Source organism: Protomyctophum parallelum (genome assembly GCF_964188405.1).
Source record: "Protomyctophum parallelum genome assembly, chromosome: 11".
In the NCBI taxonomy this organism is placed as follows: domain Eukaryota; kingdom Metazoa; phylum Chordata; class Actinopteri; order Myctophiformes; family Myctophidae; genus Protomyctophum; species Protomyctophum parallelum.
Window position 1 is genome coordinate 27442989 of NC_139707.1, and position 22651 is coordinate 27465639.

Sequence of the window (22651 nt, forward strand, 5' to 3'; positions counted from 1 at the left end):
CACCAGGATGCTCACATACTGTTTAAATCCTTTTCACGAGGGTTTGATAAGAGAGCAAAAGTGTGTGGTCATATTTCTTTCAGCGCAAATCGTCAAATTATACTACGATTGTTTCTTCCCACTGTTCCTTACGATGTCTTAAATGTGATCAGATAGTCAGGATAAACGCCTGCATCGCAAAACACCACGTAGATGAAAGGATCCAGTGGGTTGTCCACTGCACAGTCATGCAGGCCTTCGGCCGGGTTAAGGGGGTTGAGAGGTGATGGCTCCAGCATGCCCTTGGACCCTTTGCATGGTTTCCCAACCAGGACTCGAGCATGATAGATGTACTTGATGCCATTACCATCAGGGTTGGAGTAGGCATCTTGTAAAGAATACCACGATTCTTTGGCGAAATAGGTCCCATTACCATATAGAGTGGCTGAGAAAACAGAATCAAGAGGAAACTCATTGATACCATGAAAATATGCCCATGACGTTTGTGTGTGTGTGTGTGTGTGTGTGTGTGTGTGTGTGTGTTTGTTTGTGTGTGTGTGTGTGTGTGTGTGTGTGTGTGTGTGTGTGTGTGTGTGTGTGTCAAAAATACTTCTTGTGAGCTGGTAATTTCAAGTCTCTGAACAGCTTCTACTAGACTAGACTGCTGAACAAGAGCTACAGTGCCAACTTTTCCGTTTTTCTAGCGTTCATATTAATGTGCATTTGCACTAAAGTACACCCCTACCTACCATTTCTACCACAGAAGCTCCTGTTGAAGCCGCTGACGTTGATCTTTTGGCAGATGGCTGAGGTTGTGCCGTGGTAGAGGTTCATCTCATTCTTGTTGGTGGGGTACCTCTTATCCAGCCACTGTTTCCTGACTGCGTAACGCTGCCACTGGTCTTCATTCTGGATCCTCTGGATCTGTGGACATAGCCAGAGTGATATTGTTCAATTATACTCGTGTCATAAAGACCATTGTGAATTATTTTAGTTTTTATAACAATACAATTCAGGGTGAAAATCAGCAAACACCAACCACCCACAAATACCAACCACAAACGTAACTAAAGTAATATAGCTGCAAGCAGCGATAAGGAGGGACCAAGAAAGAAGACAATACGCAATAAGAACAATATGCACAAATAAGAATCATGGGCTGAGTTGTCAGTACCCGGATTTGAACACACAACCTTGTGGTCTAAGGGCAAGAGCTCTACTGACTGAGCTACACGGAGACAATCAGTGACTACCGGGGTACATTGTAAAGTATGTGTGTGTATGTGTGTCCTCATTTTGGGCATGTCATTATCAATTTCTACAGTGTGTTCAAAGTTCATGTTTTCACGTGCAAACTTCTCTTCAACCGGGATTTCAGTAATGGTCCATAGATTGTGTGTAAATTAGCAAATTGCTAAAAAGTCCAGGCAGAAAATCAGGTATAGAGCGGACGTAGAGCAATTTTCATTGGCTCATAAAAACTACTTTTTTTTTTACTACGTTTTCTGTCCGTATAGGTCCAAAGTTGTTCACATGTAGTTTTCGTGCATTTTGATCAAATATCCTGGGAGATACATTTTAACTGTTTTTCATATAATTCAAAATGGCGGGTGATCTAAAGGTCAGAGGTCAAAAGTCAGAACACGAAAGTTGTTCGGCATGAGGAGACACATAAGTGTATCAAAGTGTCATTGCCAACGGTCAAACGGTTCATGAGATATGCAGTGCACGTTCAAAGTTTGCATTTTTAATCGAGTGCTATAGCGCCACCATTTGGCCAATCGTCATGGGCTTCGCATAGTCACCGTTTGGCATGGCCCTCTACCAGATTACCGCGGTTCTGCACGGTTCAGCCAGAACTGCTATTTTTGGCAGAAGAAGAAGGAGAAGAAAATAAAACAAAAACTATAAGTGACCAAAGTCACTTCGTGACTTCTTGGTCCCTTAATTACCTTGACAACTTGAATGGTTGGCGTGGATTTTTTGGATGTTTTAATGAATTCTGTCTCAACTTTCTTGTACTCTCCTGAGGTTGGATCAACGTCAACTATGTCCATGTCCTTGTTGTCCATCTGGGTCCAGGTCGGTGGAGACTGTATGACAGCTAAGACAGAGGGACATTTTAGTACAATGAGAACATTCTGTATCAGATACCTATGAAATACTGTATGAAAGACACTACAATTAAATTACATAAATATTAACTAAATATAGATAATTTCTGTATGTTTAAAAAACATAAATAAAACTTAGTAACAATGATAATTAACTGTCAATAATAAATAAACACATTCCTATAAATACAATGTACTGTATGTAGGAAATGCCCTCCTTGCCAACCTGAGAGCACCACAATCTGTTCATTCTTTTAAGAGAGGACTTAAAAAGGAAAGAACTACCTTTTTAACAAAGCATTTATTTTAGCCACACTGGTTGTAACTCTAGGCTTCATTGCCCTCATGCACATTGAGATTCACACTAACGTAAAGTGCATTATGAATCAAATCCACGTTGCACCTTTATCAGAATCAGCCTTTATGGTCCTCTTGATCCTGGTGCTGGTTCCTCTGGCGTCGGTGCGCTGCATGCGCTTCAGATCCACGGTGTACGTGTGACCCCGGTGACTGTAGGTGATGCTGGGCCGCCTGTCACACAGAGCACGCTCCAGGTCCAGGCTCACGCTCTGGTCCAGCGCTCCCCAGGACTCGCCCACCGCCGCCTCCCAACACACTATCTCATGTAGCCTCTTCTCCTCCTCCCGCCGGCTCTCCCGCTCCTTGGCCCTGTGGAGGAACTCTCTGATCTGCAGGACGGCGGCTAGAACGTCGTCCCTCTTCCCCGAGACGGTGGCTTTGTCCTTGGCCAGCGACATGAGCACGCTCACCTAACAGAGATGATAATTATGTAATATAGTGGTTGACATTAAGTGAAGACAGTGTGCGGGACCCTTTTCTTCTCATGATTGGCATTCTGGTTCCCGGCTCCTGTCTTTGTAGGTGTGCACAAGGCCTTTTCGCTACAAAATAGTGATGGTATAAAATACTACTACTTAGGGCTGGTTGTCCGAGTTAGGACCCACCGCAGTGGTGTCCGATTAGAACTGGTTGTAAGACCAAATATTCCGTCTCGTGCTGAAGGCTGTGAGGTCTGGCGAGCCACCCCGCATCCGAAACGGTCGAGAAATGACAGTTACTGTGTGGGGGTCCCCAGGGGGTCCCCGGAACATCCAGACCCCCAGGAACACGCCCAGGGGGGCGGCCCGGTTTCGGCGAGCCACCCCACGTCCGAAATGACAAGAGTTACCGTGTGGGGGTCCCCAGGGGGTCCCTCTACTGTACTGTACTGTACTGTCACACCCCAAATTATCATATATACAGTTAATGTGTGTGTGTGTGTGTGTGTGTGTGTGTGTGTGTGTGAGGCTGTGAAAACCAGTGAAAACCAACCAAAAGCTATGTTCGTGCTCGGACAGACCCAGATGCAGGGACACACATAGCTGTCTATAGGAGTGGTTGCAGCACTTAAAAATAAATATTGTAACCAACCTGGCTCTTCTGGCTGAGATCCACGACGGCCTGCTTCTCTGCCTCCAGCAGCAGCGGCAGCTGGCTGGAGGACAGCTCCTCACTGTGGCACTCCTCAGATATCATGTCGTCCATGATCTGTTTGACTTGGGCCAGGCTGGCAGCAGAGCAGCCCATCACCTCTGCCTCCATGGTGGGGAAGGACACGGCTCTGCAGGAGCTGGACAGGCTCAGTGTGTTCTGCTGGGCGGGTGTTGTGGAAGGGTTCGGCGTGGCCGCTGTTGACGTTGTGGGAGGAGGGTGGTGTAACTTTTTGGTCACTGTGGGAATAGTTTAAAAAGCAAATGTGTGTTACAAATGATAGACTAAAAATCACACCCGTGTGAAGTGAGGGGCGCTAATATATTAAAGTCTAACTCATGTTGATTAGGTGATATAAAACAAACGGTGTCAAAACAAACATTAAATTCTAATTAATGTTAAGATGACGTAAAATTTCCCTTCTATGTCAATGGCATTTTTAAAACAAACATTGAACTAAAGACAAACATTAAACCTGTATATAGGAGGGGCGCTATTAGCACTTAACTGCTTAAACACATGAACCCTAGCATCCCTGTTCTGGGGTGAACATTCGTCAAATATCGCAAATCTACAAGCTTGTTGTGACGTTTTTGTGTCCTCCTCTTTATGTTTTAGTTGTAGTTCCCATTACACCACTAGGTATACCTGTACATTTTCTTCAAATGAAAGGAAACGCCTCGCGATGGGAACAAGAGTAAAGAATAACCCTGCTCTCTTGCTTGGTCTACCTGCCATCCACCTCTACAGCTGTACAACGGTTGTTATTGGCGAGGAGATTTTGTGGAGAGCCTGGGGTAAAAAGGATGGCCAAGTCCCCCTGGGGGACTGATTCCAGTTAACAAAGTAAACCCTACCACACTGCCACAATAATAATGTTCTAAAGGGATTGTAAACTAATAAAGGTAATAGAGCATGCACCTCCACTCTAGCCCAGGTGCTGGACAAATGGCAGTACAAGAGGAAGAAATAGAGTCCGCAAAAATGGTAGAAAAAACTCAGCTCCACTGGTTTATTGATTCAACGTTTCGATCACTGGGATCTTCTTCAGGAATCTGAAGTTTTTTCTACCAGTGTTGGACTCTATTTCTTCCTTCTAAAAGTGATTGTCTCATCGTCAATCTTTGATCTGAACTGACCTTTAGGCTTCATGCTTACCAGGTTTCTTGGGAGTCACCTTCTTGAATTTCTTCATGACCTCCTCAAAGTCCTGAATCATCTTTGTTTGGAATATCACAAAGTGAATGGTTTTAAGAGTTGTGGTTTTGGTGCTTTTCATGTGATCTTCAACTGCTGCCATCATTGCGTTTGCAACCTGCAAGGCCCCAAGATTCCCAGCTCCTGTAAAAAAAAAAAAAAACTTTACTCAGAAATACCTTTTATTTGCACACAATATGTATGGTAGCACTATTTAACTTGCCAATAGAGTATTCAATCAATCAATCAATACATATGATGCTCATGATTCAATATAACCTGTACACACCTGCATATGATGCTAAATATGATGTATATATCTGCTTTCACAATACACTGATCTGCATAAGTGCATATACACTATTAAAAGGAGCTCCCGTCTGACAAAGAGCTACTGAGGGGTTGAGCCAGTGGACCTGGCTGACGCGCTGATGTTAGTTTGGGCTAATACCGTACTGTTCGCTGTGTGTCAATGTTCCAAAAGATGCGATGCAGGCAGTTAATTCGAAAGATATACTGTATGTATTACCGGTACTTCACAGTGCTGCGTGCATAACAGGTATCCATGGGTTTCCAAACAAACACAGAACATTTCACAGCCCAGCGATTCGAACAAACAGCGTTAACATGCAGTCAAAAACCATTGCCCTTCTGGGTCAAAATTCCTACGCATGCCAGTGAACCTGGCGCTTACTGTATATCGATAACAGCGCCACCCCATGGTCGCATGAATTAATTTGTCATTTTCACCCATTTGGCTCCTACAGTGGCTATTCTCCTATTTAACCTGTCGATCTTCTCTTTTCTCACACTCTACTACAAAACGATGGAATGTGCACAGAAGAAAATGTAGTGCTCTACAGAATTTAGATGTGGTCGTGTAGGACCACTACTGGTTGACAAGAGTTATTGCCTGAAGCTCAAAGCACATTGGGTCTATTTTTCGTCCATGCTAAACCCCTTATCCATAAACTACTTTGCCTTTTTTAACTATTTTGAAAATCATTTTTGAATAGTTAAAATAGCCAATCAACAAGCTCACAACGTGTCGATGCAGACCGGCTGGTTGAACTATTAAAAAATAAATTTCAAAATAGTAAAACAAGGCAAAGTAGTTTAGGGAGAAGGGGTTTAGCATGGAAGAAAATAGAGCACAATATCTCTCCTGCCCAATATATATATATATATATACAGGGCTGCACACAACTTCTTTGGTCTAGTACTCAGAGGAGCACCTGGAGGAGTTTCTTGGTGCTCCTACACGGTGTTCATGTTGGGCAGCAGCAGTGCCAGTGCCACTCCACTATGTCGGAACTCGGAACTAAAACCTTAGTACCCGTAAAACGTCGGTGGCCGGTGCCGTGAGAGACGGCATCGCACACGAGCAACCATGCTGCTACAGCACCCGGAAAACAAACACAAGCACAGCGGCAAATGGGAAGAGTGCAAAGCATCCAAGCATGCCCTTTTACACCGGGGACTATAGTAGTTTGCTATCTGAAACGGAGAAGACGAAACTATTTGTGTCAGGTTTTCTCGTAAACTCCTGTCCTCCTGTCAGTGTCAACCGCCCTCCTCCCACTGGCGCACCGCTTATGTGCAGCCCTGTATATATATATACAGTATATATATATATATATATATATATATATATATTTTTTTTTTTCCTGCCTTTTATTGATAGGTTGATAGTATAGTAGACTGACAGGAAATGGGGAGAGAGATGGGGGGGAAGACAAGCGGTAAAGGCCGTCGGGAGTCGAACCCGCGGCGGGCCGTCAGGCTGGTTCAGCAGCCTAGGTGCCCAGACAGTTGAGCTAACCGCCCGGGGCACATATTGCAGCTTTAAGAAGAAATCATATAGGATGCACATTTATAGCCTACCTGTACCAAGTGCTGGAAAGGACACAGAATGAAGCTTATGGTCTTCACACATCTGTAAGACTTTACGCATGGAGCTGGTGATTTCTGTGTTCTTGGTTTGTCCCACCATGTGAATGATGTGCTTGGTGAGGAGTTTGCCAGGTTTGGTGATGACAACACCATCGCTGGGTTGGGTTCCTTTTTGGATCAGAGCAGAAATACTCATGCATTAATGAACTCCTTGATATCATCATTCCTCTAAGATGATTCGCAGTGCATTTGGAGCCTGCAGGTGAAATAATTGTATTTCAAAATGACTTGTCTATATGAAGAATTGATTATGACAATATGACCCCTATTATGGGAGGGGTGTTGAGTCTATATTATATAATGACTGAAGGAGGCGCTAGAGGGAAGGCCATGGTTTCACCATGATCTGCAATCTGTCTCTTGGATTATAAGATATTTAGGATATGTTGACATACGTTGTTTGGGCAAAGATGGTGGACAGATGGAATGACGATGACTTTCTTAGAGCCTTGCCGTAACCAGGACTAAAAACAGATATATTTCAGAGAGCATACAAAACGCACAGTCGCACATCTTACCTAGAGTGTTGCATTCATCAACCACGCTCTGCCCAGCAGCTTTCAGAATTGCTCCTGACACACCTACACAGAAACATAGAATGTTACAAAGTCTTGCATCTTCACAAACATTTCCCAATTGATCTCTGGCATAAATCATTGCATACATCATGTGCATGTAGTCTCCTATTAGCAATGCAAATTAAGTTAATTAACTACTTTAAGTAACATTTTGAAGGTTTTTTTTTTCTTTCTTTTTTACACTTTAGTGGAGTACTTCCAGTTTTCAATACCTTTACTTCTTTAGACACTAGATGCAAATATTGTACTTTCACTCCACTACATTTATTTGAAAACATCAGTTACTAGTTACTTTGCACTAGTTACTTTACTTCTAATGTTGCAGAACATTAGAAGATTGCAGTGGAAATCCCCCTACAATCCTGATGCAACATTATACAGTTGTCAAGATTTTCCACCTCCGTCAGATATGAGTGATTTTCCTTGACCTTTTCAAACCAAAACTCAAATCAAATCAACCAAATAATCAAATACTGCACCTGAACTGAGATCGAGGGAGGTGCTGGTGCTGCTGACGATAGCGTCCGTCTTCTCCCGAGTGATGTCATCACTAAACACCTTGACCTTCACTGTCCCCACCATGGCTTCCATGCTGCCTTGTACGTTGAGGTCACCTTCCTCTTCTTCTGACGTAGCAGACTGGCTGCTGGTATCATCTTCCTCATCTGCTGACGTAGTGCACTGGCTGCTGGTGTCATCTTCCTCGTCTGTTGACGTAGTCCACTGGCTGCTGGTGTCACCGCCATCATCATCCTCATCAACCATCGTCTGTCGTGGGTCATGTGGAAAAGTCACATGTCACTACTACTCAGTTTCTAAACCACTTACACCCTGTTACCCTGTTACTACTATATACATAATCAGTATAAAATAAAATAGCAAATTGTGCCTGATCTGCTGGGACCAGAGTACGTGGTGTGTATATGTATGACTAGCTCTTAATGATGACGTAAGAAATATGGTCATTTGTGTAATCTGGTCCCAGCAAACCAGGCACAGATTTGCTGTTTTCTTGCATAAACATCAAATGGCGGGACAGCTGTCACGGTTTTTGGCGCAAAGTAACCACAGTATACCGCTAATCAACTTACAACTACACACTCTATATAGTACTGTATATGTATACGTATGTATTACGTCATCATTTACAGCTAGTCATACGTATACTATATACATAATCAGTAAAAAATAAAATAGCAAATTGTGCCTAATCTGCTGGGACCAGAGTACGTGTTGTGTATATGTATGACTAGCTCTCAATGATGACGTAAGAAATATGGTCATTTGTGTAATCTGGTCCCAGCAAACCAGGCACAGATTTGCTGTTTTCTTGCATAAACATCAAATGGCGGAACGGCTGTCACGGTTTTTGGCGCAAAGTAACCACAGTATACCGCTAATCAACTTACAACTACATACTCTATATAGTATATGTATACGTACGGTATGTCTTACGTCATCATTGAGAGCTAGTCATACGTATACTATATACATAATCAGTAAAAAATTAAATAGCAAATTGTGCCTGATCTGCTGGGACCAGAGTACGTGGTGTGTATATGTATGACTAGCTCTCAATGATGACGTAAGAAATATGGTCATTTGTGTAATCTGGTCCCAGCAAACCAGGCACAGATTTGCTGTTTTCTTGCATAAATATCAAATGGCGGGACGGCTGTCACGGTTTTTGGCGCAAAGTAACCACAGTATACCGCTAATCAACTTACAACTACACACTCTATATAGTATATGTATACGTATGTCTTACGTCATCATTTAGAGCTAGTCATACGTATACTACATACATAATCAGTAAAAAATAAAATAGCAAATTGTGCCTGATCTGCTGGGACCAGAGTACGTGGTGTGTATATGTATGACTAGCTCTCAATAATGACGTAAGAAATATGGTCATTTGTGTAATCTGTCACGGTTTTTGGCGCAAAGTAACGACAGTATACCACTAATCAACTTACAACTACATACTCCATATAGTATATCAGACAGATCAGGCACAATTTGCTATTGTATAACTGCTCTCAATGATGACGTAAGTAATACAACATTATGTTTCTGGGGTGTATAAAAGTAACGAAAGTGTCAAAAAGTTAACCATAAATGTTAACGTTAGTGTAGTGTGCAAACAATTAAACACAAATCCAACTACAGATTACGGAAGTAATTTAGATCATGTATATTTTAACAAATGTGAAAGTATTATTACAGAAATTGAAGTTAGAGACACATATTACTCTGATCATGATTTAGTATTAATATCACTATAGTCCAACATGAAATACATTTAAAACAATTGACAATTTACAATAAGTAATACAATAATTATACTGTATAATATATTTTAATTCAGTTTATATACTTTTTTTTCATCACATATCAATGATTTATTTTTCTTTGAAAATAAAGATAGAAACTTGAACCATACTTCATAATACTAGGTGTTTACATGCATAAAGTAGATAGGTAGCAAATAGTTACACCTAATAATTAGACATTTCAAACGTTCCTTCACAGAGATATTGAGATTCCACCGTTTACAGAATAATTATACTGTATAACATATTTTAATTCAATTTATATACCTTTTTTTTCATCACATATCAATGATTTATTTTTCTTTAAAAAACTAAAAAGGGATCCAGAATATATCTACATCGATAAAACTGTATTTCTTATATAGATAGAAACTTGAACCATACTTAATAATACTAGGTGTTTATATGCATAAAGTAGGTAGGTAACAAATAGTTACAGTCAAAAGTACTTGCGCGCTCTGCTTGCGCACTAGTTGGCCATTTATGGCCTACTAGTGTGCAACAAGCAAGTATGCACTCGACAGAGTGCAGTTCTAGTTTTCAATGTGTTCCTCCTTGGTGACTCAAACTATATTATTATTATAAGTAGTAGTGCTATCATAACAATAATACTAATTATTTAGTAAAAAAATTAACATTCCTATTTTCTGCATTTGTTGTAAGCCCCTTTGGACTGTTTATGTACATTCAGGTACACTCCTACGTACAGGACGGTGTGTGAACTGAACTTACCCTCTGGTTTGACTTCCACTGCATGAGGCCTTGCAGGAAGTCCTGGAGGATGGCGTCCTGTTGGATGACCACGAAGAGGAGCTTCAGGACGCTGGAGGCGGTGGAGGACAGATGGTCCATGATGCCCTGCAGGACGGCCTCTACACAGTCCAAGCCCGACATGCCTCCGGCGCCTGCAGTTAACAAGGAAGAGGGCAGGAGGCGGACCAAATGTAAGGACATTCCAAAAATAATGTCTCTTTTGTTTTGGGAAAGCTTGGTGTTCAATTGATGACATTGGCAAAGTCTTTACCCACTGAAAATTGGATTCATACTTCAAAACCAATGCGCTTCTACACATTTTAGTTTTCCATTTGATTTCCACGTGCACCTTTTGCTCAAAGAATCAAAGCTCATTTGAATTATATTTAAACTCCATTTGTCACATGCTGGCTTTGAGGGCCAAAGGGCCACACTGGAAATAAATGTTTCATTACACTTGTTTATTCTGGGTTTAAGTTACTTTTACGGAATCATATTATAGTTTGTTATAAATTATGTAGCTAAAATCATGCAATCTGAGAATTTCAGATTATCTCCAGGAAAACTAAAAAGAAATTATTTTCTTGTGGGAATTATTTTGGTAATTCACTTATTCAAAATGACTATATATTGTGAATGTAAGTTGTTTGGTCTCAACAGAGACCAGTGGAAGCAGCTTGTGTTGCAGATCTCGAGGGCACTCGAATGATGATGAAGTTGTTTGGCATTTTTTCAAAAACCACACAAATGTCCTTGTGTCCTATTATGAGTGAAGTGAAGTTACACTGCCACCTGCTGGCTACAAGACAGTTTTTTTTACAGACATTTAATCAGTAAACAGATCGTGTGTGACAATTAGTATTATTGCCATCACCTGGGTGGGTCAGTTGTGTAACTTTATATGTTCAACAACACAGCCATGCAAAATAACATTGACAGCTATGAGGTGGCGAAAGCTTGACCTTCATAGCAACAGTTGCTAAACTATTTGGAATGGCATTGGACAATCACTTTTTGGGGTGGGATTAACGAAGGGTTAATTACCATACCTTCAAATGCAGGGTGTGGGGTTATTACTCAAATCACCTGATTTAGTGTGGGGTTTACCACTTAAACCCTATGCGACTACTAGTTGCATTGGTACGGTTTGGGCTTAAGACCAGTTGAATTCCCACGGGGAATATGGGGAGACAAAGACCCCCATGTGTCCTGGGCTGTGGTATATAATAACAATATACCGTGGCCTGAGGAGCGAGTTATTGCTTAAATCAGTGGTTCTCACTCAGACTTTTTCATGTCAAGGACCCCCAAATTGACACTCGTTAGCACGTGGACACCCATTCACGGGATCCATCCAGAAGAGAATATTTGTACGGCTCTAGCAGTTATTTTCAACCATTTTCATTTAAAATACCATAGGTTTGACCTGAATTAGGCTACGGACCCCCATTTAATGCCATTTCTATCTCTGGGACCCCAACGTATATTGTAAAAAAAGTTAATTTACAAATTATTAATTATTAATTATCATTTAGCTGGGGGACCCCCTGGAACACTGTCAAGGACCCCTAGGGGTCTCCGGACCCCACTTTGGGAACAACTGGCTTAAATAACACTTCCTACCAGTTCCCACAGCAGGGAGGGACAACGTGGCGATGGCTCTCTCTTCGCAGCATTCCAGCACCTTGCGGACGCGTGCAGTGGCGTCCGCTGCGTTGTGTGGTCCCACCATGTGCAGGATGTAGTCACACTGCAAGGCTCCGCCACTCGTCACTCCAACCTGGTCACCTTTCAGTGGCCCTTTAAACATAACCAGAAGGGCAACAAACCAAATCAGATGCCACTACGGTGTATTTTACACAGGAGGAATCAAACCCACTTCATGCCACCATTAGAAGCATGCCATATATTATACTAGAATACAAGCAGCACAATGAGACAGGCAACAGTAAATCATAACCTCTTCATTCATACACAACATAGTACTATGGCTATTAGGGCTGCGAATATCTCGATTATTTCAAACGTATTCCTCAATTATGATTAATGAACAATAATTTCAGAAACATATAACACAGGAGAATTGTTGTTGTGTTGATTCATTGATAATAAATAATAAAATAAAATGTATCAAACAAAACACCCAACATGAGAAGATTGTCAGTTATTGGTTATAAATGGCTTGTAGATCTGCCATTTTCACTAGATATTCGCCTACTATGAGTGGAACAATGTTGTAAATATGTGTACTGTACACACAGCATTTTGGTAGTGAGTTTTGCATAGGATTGCATACTGCTAGCACCATTCTCATATGTCTGAGGTGTCTAATTGTACATTTAAAATCAACACTCACGGATGTTTTGACATTCTTGTTCAATTGCAGATCCAGCTGCTTTGAAAATGGCTCCAGAGACACCTGAAAAAGAAAAAGTGTGGTCTTAATTTCAGTCGTGTCTCACCGTTAGATCCGCGGCTCAAGCTACATGTCGTGTCTGTACACAACAGGTAGCATACTAGCGCACCAACCTCCTTTGGAGTTGATATCAGCATTGGTGGTATTCACAATGCCTCTGACAGAGTCCTGAGTGATGTCGCCTTTTCTCACTTCAACCCTGACACCGTGGATCTTCACTACAGTGGGAGGAAAATAGACCAATACATAAATGATGACGAACGACTTCAGCTGTCTACTGTATGTCTGCTTTTTTTTTTTTTTATGCGATACAATCAAAGATAATAAAAACCTTGATTTGGAGGTAGACCAGACTTGGCATTTGTTGATGCAGCTATTGCCTATTAATTAAAGACATGTACAGATTGCAGAAAATACATAAAATAGAGAAACGAGGAAAGTCACAAATTATTTTGTAAATAAATGGTTGTAATAGTAAAAAAACAAATACATTTATACTGTAGATGTGATTCTACTGTACCTGACTGACACTCTTCTTTGGTTGTTTGTTTTTGCAAAAAACATCCCTCATTGCGTTATAAATCTTGTCTTCAAAGGCCACGACAGAGATTCTCTTGAGGCTGGAGGACGCCGTCTGTGATGTGTGGTTTTCCACTGCTTTTAGAATAGCCTCGATGCAGTCCTTGGGGCTAATGCTACCCTTTCCTGTGGCAATAAAACAATCAACACCAAAGAGAAAATACATGATTAATAAATATTAATGCTGTGTCTCTTGAATATTCGTATTCAGCAGTCAATTACGTATAACTGAGTGGGACTATAATATTGCCTAAATATCTAAACCACAGTTTCATAGTTTGATCATAATGTTCACAAATATCTACAATTTGAAGTAGTAACAATTTCTTCAAATTGAATGGTTCCGTTGGAGATGCAGTGGAGTAAAAGGCAAGCGGCAAGTGGGACATTCCAGTGCAAGTGGTGCAGGGGAGAAGTCCCACAAGCAGATGCAGACGAGCAATACAAGGCTCTTGTAGTGGACGGGGAGATTTATGAGGTGGTGGCTAATGGAGGGGTGGACCTAGCTGTGACCACAAGGGTGAGAAGTGGATGGAAGAAGTTGAGGGAACCCATGCCATTTCTAACATCCAAGGCCCCATCCCTGAAGATGAAAGGGCAAGTGTACTCTGCCTGCATCAGAAGTGGCATGACGTATTGATGGTTGTGCGGTGTGTCACTGAGGGAGAGAAAGACCAGTGCAGAGCTGAGACAGAGGATGGGAGTGGAGGCCATAGTGGATGTGGTGAGGAGAAGGACACTGCGATGGTACGGACACGTAGTAAGGAAGGAAGAGAACGATTGGGTGAAGAAAGTAATGTCGATTAACTTGGAGGGGACAAGACCCAGTGGCCGGCCTAAGAAGACCTGGCAGACGACTGTGCTGGCTGACATGAAAGTACTCGGCATCGACCATGAGGTGGCCATGGACCGTTCCCAGTGGAAGAAAGCCATATTGAGAATCCAGTCCAACCCATAGGTGCCTGGAAAGCAGACTTTAAACCTGATGATGATGATGATGAACAAAGAGATTACAACATTTATAGAGATTGGACCTTATATGTACAGTATATGTTTTATATGAATGATGATGTCTTCCCATCAGAGACAGCATTTCAGGGAGAAAAAACTGATGACAGTATATATTACCTGTGCCGATAGTAGGAATAGCAACGGTGGCAGCCATTTTGCTCTCACAAAGCTGAAGGACCTTCTCTACGGAGACAGTGATAGCGATGGCCTGGCTGGGTCCAACCATCTGAGCTATGTGTTTACAACTCAGGCTGCCACTGCTGGTTAGCACCACACCATCAGCTTTCTGACCACCTGAGAGCACACACAATGTCATCAGAGATGGAGATTGCGATGGCTATATTTCTGTACTTTGAATGTGCACGTTATTTTTTGTGTAAACAGTATGTAGTATGTAAAATAAAGTGTCATTTTATTATAGTGATAATATTACTAAGCTGAACTTTGAAACAGTTTCTCTACCATGTTTGTTGCATTCATCCACAACAGATTTCCCTGCTGCTTTCAGGATGGCTCCGGACACACCTGTTCAACACAATGTGAAACAATCCATCAACACAGACTTCTACTTTAGAGATGGACTGAAGCAACAAAGAATGTAGAATTCAGTGGTTCCCAAACTTTTTAGCTCAAGACCCAAAAGAGAAATTAAACGATTGCGACCCAAACTAGTGAAAATGGCAGATCTACCATCTCACATGTTGCTTGTTACATTATTTTGAAAGATCTGAGTTTGTTTTTAATTCACAAAGATTGGTTTAGGAACAAAACATTAAGGGGTATTTATACTTGACCCACACATGGGTCCTGACTCACTGTTTGGGAACCAGTGATGTGTATGACCACAAGAGCAAATGAAAGAACACTTTCAGCCCACATTTGAACAGAGGTCATTAACAATATGATCACCAGTGTTCAGATTGAGATCCTGGTTGGTAGAGTTCACTATGATGTCCACAGCCTCCTGGGTGATGTCTCCTTTCTTCAGAGTCACAGAGACTCCACCTATCACTAGTTTGAACAAGACAACAATCAGATTCCCTCTTTGTTAGTGTACTCAACAGCAGGCCTTCCAATCCAATCCACTTTATTTATATAGCACATTTCACAACAAGGTTTACAAAGTGCTGTACAGAAAGTTAAAAGCTAAATACACTATAATGCTAAAACAAAAGACACCAACAAACCACACAGTAGAAAAAGGACACATTACAACAAAGCCACAGAAAAACACAGAACTCTCAAACGGAATTAAAAGCCAAGGTGTACAGTGGGTCTTAAGGCGAGATTTAAAAGTCTCGATGGTGGGGGCCAGTTTCACATGGGAAGGGAGCTCATTCCACAGTTTGGGGGCTATGACAGAAAAGGCCACCTCTGGTCTTTAGTAAAGAAGTAAAGAGTAAACCTCTATAAGGTCACAGAGATACTGTAACACAAGACCGTTCAGTGATTTAAAGACAAACAATAAAATCTTGAAATCAATTCTAAAACGGATGGGGAGCCAGTGAAGGGAGGCCAGAACAGGTGTAATATGGTCACGCCTACGGGTTCCAGTTAGGAGACACGCAGCAGAATTTTGGACCAGTTGTAGACGTGCCATACAGGAAGACTGATTTAAACCAACATGCAGTGCATTGCAGTAGTCTAAACGAGTGGAGATAAAAGCGTGAATGACACGTTCAAAATCGTTGAAAGAAAGCACAGACTTGATTTTGGCAAGCAGCCTCAGGTGATAAAAGCTGGAACTAGCCACAGCATTTACCTGTTTGTCCAGTTTGACTGCATTATCCAATTTGAGCCCAAGGTTAGAGACAACGGGTTTGGCATAAGGCTGCAGGGGACCAAGGTCAGTGGGTACAACACCAGGGCCACTAGGCCCAAACACTATGACTTCCGTTTTTCTTTAATTTACACTCAGGAAGTTGAGAGCCATCCAGGCCTGAATGTCATTTAGACAGTTAAGAAGGGGTGTCAGGGCTTCCCTTTTTTAGAGGCATATACCCGTTTCTGGCATATACCCGTTTCTGAATTTGTCTATAGATTTGGGAATCATCTGCGTAGAAATGATAGGCGATACCATGTTTCTTGAAAATTTGTTCCAGGGTGAGAAGATAAAGGGAGAACAGTATTGTCCCCAGGATCATGCCAGGATCATGCCCTGTGGGACTCCGGAAGACAGGGCGGAGGATTCAAAATCTCAACATTTTACTGAGAAATGTCTATCAGAAAGGTAGCATGAGAACCAATCTAGGGCAGAATCCCTGAAACCAACACAGTGCTCTAGTCGAGAAATTAGAGTCTTGTGGCAAAGAGTGTCAAACGCATAGGTGAAATCTAGAAGCAGCAGGATCCATAGTATTAATATATTAATAACTTCATAGAATTTAAATTACCTTTGGTGTTTGTGTCTTTTATAAGTGGTTGCGAATCTTGCGATGGAGACGAAGCACTTTGTGGAGGCAGAATTGCTGATGGTGTTTTGGGGATAATTGTTTGATGGAATCCTTGCGACAGATGGAGTTCACACTGCAAAAGTTTCGCCCGAGCCATCAACAGCAGCTTATTCTTCTCCAGGATCTTGGCCTCGCCTGCTTTGGAGTACATGAGCTTCTCCGTTAGTATCGTACCGATTAAACGAGTCACTGCATCTGTGGCTTGTTTGATTTTATCACTTGCAGCTTTGACTTCCAGGCAAGGTGGTGCCTGGCTTTTAGAGGGCAATACAGTCGCTCCCAAAGCCTTGATTTCAGTGTCATCAGAGAACATCTTGAGAGACTGGACAAACTCCAACTCCTGCAGTGATTTCAACGGGACATCTGCTGTCACTGGCTTCTTGTCCTCCAGGTAGGCCTTTATCTTGCTCAGAACATCTGTCACCACACCAGAGAATCCACACACTTCAATCTTCTTCCCTGTCATTTTGATGCTAATATTGTGAACGTCCTGACTGGATTTAAGATCTTCTAAAAACTGGTCCCAGTGCTTACCCCTGACAATCTTAACTTGTTCACCAGTGATTTCAATGTCTTTGTTTTGTATGACTTCGTGCAATTTGTCTTCAGCTTTACGGATGTCAGCACGATCGCCAAGGATTTGAAAGGACTCCTCACCGGGGATCAATACGGCCGTTATGTTGCTCTGGGCAAAGTGATCCCTTTGGAACTTCTTCAAGTCGAGTGACTTAATGAAGTTTATCAGGTGAGGGGACATGTTCAGGGTTATGGAATCAACACCCTCCAGGGCTTTGTTCAAGATCCCTTCCGCAGCGTTCACAGCGTTCCTCTGTCCCTTAAGGTGAATGGAAAGACTCTCATCATCTTTGGACAGCGCCACGTCGGTTTCCATTTTGCCAGAGGCGAGGTCCCAGATCAGGTCAAGTTTTTCCTTTGTGCCCAAGTGAATTTCTCTTTCTACAGTGTCTCTTTTGATTTGGAGCTCATCGCTGGTCTTCTTCACCATGTTTCTAACCTTCTCCACCACCGCCTTCACCTCTTCTCGCGTGCCCACGACCACCACCTCAGAGGTGCTCGTCTTAAAAGAGACGCTGGATTTAGTCGTGGTGAGCTCAAAGCAACCGTTTTCTATTTCTTGCCAGACCTCAACCTCAGTAGGTAGACGTTCCTCCGTGTATCTATTCAACTGGTCCTGAGCCTCACTCTGAGCTTTCATTTCCCACCCAGGGCCCTGTCGCAGCATGCCCAAAGTGTCCGCCTGCAGGGTCATGCAGAGTTGCATCTGAAGCATCTCCGTGTCCATGCTGATGGAGACGCTGGAATGGACCTTCTCAAGAGCAGATGTGAAGGCCAGTTTTTGGGACTCGTTGCGACTGATGAAGCTGAGGAGTTCTGCGCTGACAGGGACGACCGTGTTCGTCGTGATATTTGTTTGGAGGGACATTTCTCCCGTCAAAGCCCTCTGCAGGCTACAGTAGTATAGCTGAGCTTTGAGCTCCTTGGAAGAAAAGGAGTGCTGCTTCCGCTCTGCCACCTTGTAAGCAACTGCAATGAATCACAAAAGGTACACAAAATATATATTTAAACTATGGATCATCATCATAAATGTGGGCGACAGAATACCTGTTGCCATGTCTGCTTATTATAAGTGACTTTGGGCTTGTTTTTCTGTAAAGGCTTGGGCTCGTTTGTAAAGTGCAATTGCTTATTTGGGCTTGTTTCCTAATGTTATTTATATATCAAGGGCCCACATATTATGTATTATAATACATAATAATGTATTATTATAATATCTAATAACATTTTGTGCCAGAAAAATATTCAAAATGTATTGCCTTTTTTTCTTTATTTTTAAGAAAATAGTTCTACAAGCTCACATTGTGGGCTTAAAGGGATTGTGACATTAAAAAAAAGGTTTTGGAATTGTTCTTGTTTTTTTTAGGTTCTCTAATCTCAATTGCACCCAAAAAACATGAACTTTTAACATTCAGTAGATTTTCTGTGATCTGGGGTTTTCTGGCTCAAACAGGTGCTCTGATTTGCCGGCAGTAAGTGACATCACTTACTGCAAATCCCATATATGTCAATGGGATTTGCCAGCAGATGTCACTGTTTCACTGTGTTGCCTGTTTTCATTGTAGCTCAAAAGGCCCAAAAAAAACCAAAGGAAACTTCAGACCACAGAAAATCCACTGAATGTTCAAAGTTCAGGTTTTTTGGGTGTAATTGAGGTCATAAAACCTAAAAGAAAAAGAAAAAGAAATGAAAATGAATCAGTCATAAAACCTTTAATAGGTTAACCCAATTAGACCTGAGGCCGATTTTAAAAACACAAATTCAAAACCAGCAAAAATAGCAGATCTACAAGCTCAAAGGGTCGTCTATTTTTGTTTTGTTAATTTAATTGTAAGTAGGGTTCTAAAATTGATAAGAAAATGTTGTTGTTGGCTAGAGCGTCGCAGTCCCGCCCCCTCGAGAGACCCAGAAAATAAATCCCTGTTAATTTTCCTCAGACTTTTCAGAAAGTATCTATTTAAAGACGTTCACGCCGCGGACAAAGCCAACTCTTGTCGTGACAAATCATGACAACAAAAAACACAATTTTTCGGGCTGAACAAATATTTAGAAAGAAGGAGAAAACAGCAGTGTAAGAGCCATTTGAGCACTTTCTAGGTTTCATTGTCAATTTGCCAATCTACATTGCCATGGTTACAGGGAGGGAGGGTATTTAACCCTGGCCCTAATTAGTCTCAGGTGTTGCCAGTGGCAGAGGTAAACCAGTTTTTGACTGTGTTCATGAGGGCTGGTGATCTGTATCCTGTGCGTTTGAAGATTTATGTTATGTTTATTGTGTATGATAAAGTATAGGACTTTGAGCACTAATAAATATAGTTTAATTCCTACTCAACGGACACTTTTGGACAGTTATTTTGATCACACGTCTGAACTTCCTCGACAACCAGTATCACCCAAGTATAGGGACTTGGGCGTTACAGGCAGGTTACAACACTTCTTTTGTTGTTTTTCTTCTTTGAAATCATTTGTTTGGTCCAAAATATTGTGTTTGTTGTCATGACTTGTCACGACAAGAGTTGGCTCTGTACGACGCTTATAAGGTCTTTAAATAAATACGATTTGAAATGTCTATGGGAAAAATGCATTGGAAACTATTTCCTGGGCCTGGCGTCGTCATGAAAGGGGGCGGGACTGCGACGCTCTATAGAAGGCATCTTTAGAATCGTCCCCAAGTCTAATTTGGTTAACAAAATGTAGGCGAAAACATCAGTAGTCAGTGGTATAGGACTGTGAAATGTGGATGAGCAACGGACACAAAAATCTGTCATCGGTCAGGCTCTACTTGATTTCCATGATCAATAATGGCATTGTCTTTTTATCAGCTTACCATCACAGTCCTGGAATGTTATAATGGCACTCTTGTTTTTGCTGACCCAGCAAATGGACTTGATATCACCACCTGTACTTCTCTTGCTGGAGAAGAAGAGGTTGAGGGCCTCCTTTGACATTGTGCTCATGTCCCCTTGGACCAGGACAGAGTCTGTCAACTCCAAACGATGGGCCCCTATCTCTTTGCCCTGGAACTTCTTTGAGGAACACTTCTTCATGAACTCATTTATATCTGTAGAAATGGAAAGAGCTACTATAATTAAGAATTGGTCAAATATTGGTCAAATCGTCTAAAATCACACCCATGTGAAGTGAGGGTCACTAATATATTAAAATCTAACTCATGTTGCTATGATTAGGTGACAAAACAAACATTAAATGCTTTTTATTGTTAATGGCATTCAATGTTTGTGTTAGGGTGTTTTTAAAACAAACATTGAACTAAAAACAAACATTAACCCTGTATATAGGAGGGGCTAGCGCGACTCAATAATGTAAGGAAGAGGCAAAAATTGTTAAAATAGCTGATCTACAAGCTCAGATCTACAATGTGTGAACTTGTAGATCGGCTATTTTCAGAAAAGGTATCCGTGGAACTGAAATAAACTAAACTCCTACATTCCAAGTGCTTGCCAGGCAGGTAGGGGATCCCCAGATCAAATATGATTATTTTGCGGGGTCGCAGCCTGAATTTGAGGACCAGTGCAATAAATAAGACACCCTATTTTTAGGGAAATATTACATACCAATGTCTTGTTTGAAGGTGACCACAATTCTGTCTCCATCATCAAGTGTCTCCCAGACATGTTCAGCCCCTTGGCTACAGCTCCCAATGTACCCGGAAACATGGGTGCAGATGCAACCGTCATCGAACCCACTCAGGACAAAGTGTCTGCAATCTGTGTTATGAGAACAGAAGATTGTTGCATGCACAGTGGAAAAGATTGGGAATGAGTGGCTGGCCTGGTCATAATGGACAAACAAGCATGAAATCAAATTCATGCTCAATTAAGCATGGGTGAGACCAAATGAAACAATGACAAATTAATAAACACATCTAATTATCAAATTACACCAAGCGTTTGTACTGTTGGATGCTAAACAAGTAACATCCAAATAGTCATAGTTTGTTGTTGTTGTTATCAAATCAATAATAATAATGAAGCATGGGTGTGAGGGTGGGCACAAGTGATATCTTAAAAGAATGATGGGAAATATGCTGCTCAGTTCAAAGATGGCAGAAGGTGATATGTGGAGGGTAAATGTAATGATTAATGAATGGTCAAAGTTTGTTAGTCTGAAAACTTTACCTGCTGCAGGTTAAACACTGCTGTTTGCTGACTACATGTAAAAGAAAATGTTGCCACAATATTGATGTATTATTATTACCAGTAGCATATATTGTTGGCAATTGCTTCAAAATTATGAATCAAATCTTTCATTCACAGGTTAATGCTGAAATAGGGCTAATGCTGACATAGGGCTAATGTGTAGTTTTATTAGACAGTTGGAGGATCAGGGTACATTGTCCATGTTTAGTAAGAGTGAGTTATGCTGCAAACTGCTCAAAATACAACTGTAAAAAGTATTTATTTTGATCACTGATGACAAGAAGACTGTATGAACCTACACCCCCTTCCTCACCCATGGCTTGATAAAACAAAAGAAGGGGCTGTGATTAGAAAATGTATTTATCCGTTTGTCACGGATTAGTAAAAGGAAAATATCTTACCTGCTTGGCAGACCTCAAGCTGTAACATAAATCATAATTTTGATTAATGGAACTTATAGGGAAGTAAAGCAGGGAATAAACAATACATTCATGTGATATCTAGAGTAAAACTGAAGGAACCTTCTCATTAGCAGGTCTGTTCAGGTTCACTTTATCTTGGTCAGGACGAGGAGGAAGAGGTGGTTTTAATTTCTTCGCCACTGGGCCTTGTTCTTGGTCGTCAGCCGGCACTTTCACCTGCAGCTCGACCAGTCCATGCGGCTCTCTGAAGTCAACGTGGTGCTTTCTTTTTGACATCACTTTATCGAAGGCTAAGGAAGAAAGAGGAAGTTAGCCATTTTTATATATGGATCTGACCTCGTGACCATCACCCTTAGATCTCCATAATGTTTGTCAGTGGAGATCCCTTGATGTCATCAATATTAAGCCCATATATGCGAATGTCAATATATGACCATTATTATTGTGACAGTCTCATGATAAGCAGTGTGGTTGCCGCGACACAACTGAGACTTGCAAATGAACCAAGTTGGTACAACATCTCCATATGTGGAGCTGACTATCATCACCTGGAGTCCTGGATCTCCATATAATTATGAAGATCACGACACTGACCTCATCAACACCCTGGATAGCCATAAAGGTTTGACATACTAG

The 22651-nt window shown here is 41.6% G+C and overlaps 2 protein-coding genes across 2 annotated transcripts in view; one reads left to right on the forward strand and one right to left on the reverse strand.

The window, feature by feature from the left end:
• Positions 1–22651, forward strand: part of frzb (frizzled related protein) — a 102062-nt gene that overhangs the window by 76759 nt on the left and 2652 nt on the right. The gene's annotated exons all lie outside the window — the stretch shown is intronic.
• Positions 1–22651, reverse strand: part of parp14rs3 (poly(ADP-ribose) polymerase family member 14-related sequence 3) — a 23851-nt gene continuing 1200 nt past the window's right edge. Inside the window, exons 2-24 of the mRNA XM_083776093.1 lie at positions 22115–22305; positions 21995–22013; positions 21009–21161; positions 20261–20494; positions 16798–18402; positions 15314–15415; positions 14867–14929; positions 14522–14698; positions 13335–13519; positions 13146–13194; positions 12928–13032; positions 12755–12817; positions 12022–12198; positions 10378–10550; positions 7792–8080; positions 7253–7315; positions 6666–6842; positions 4743–4925; positions 3525–3823; positions 2497–2863; positions 1932–2083; positions 729–903; positions 1–424 (exon numbers count right to left, since the gene is read on the reverse strand). Coding sequence (XP_083632219.1) covers positions 129–424; positions 729–903; positions 1932–2083; positions 2497–2863; positions 3525–3823; positions 4743–4925; positions 6666–6842; positions 7253–7315; positions 7792–8080; positions 10378–10550; positions 12022–12198; positions 12755–12817; positions 12928–13032; positions 13146–13194; positions 13335–13519; positions 14522–14698; positions 14867–14929; positions 15314–15415; positions 16798–18402; positions 20261–20494; positions 21009–21161; positions 21995–22013; positions 22115–22305 — 5297 coding nt within the window. The 3' untranslated portion in view covers positions 1–128. The remainder of the gene's footprint in view (positions 425–728; positions 904–1931; positions 2084–2496; positions 2864–3524; positions 3824–4742; positions 4926–6665; positions 6843–7252; positions 7316–7791; positions 8081–10377; positions 10551–12021; positions 12199–12754; positions 12818–12927; positions 13033–13145; positions 13195–13334; positions 13520–14521; positions 14699–14866; positions 14930–15313; positions 15416–16797; positions 18403–20260; positions 20495–21008; positions 21162–21994; positions 22014–22114; positions 22306–22651) is intronic.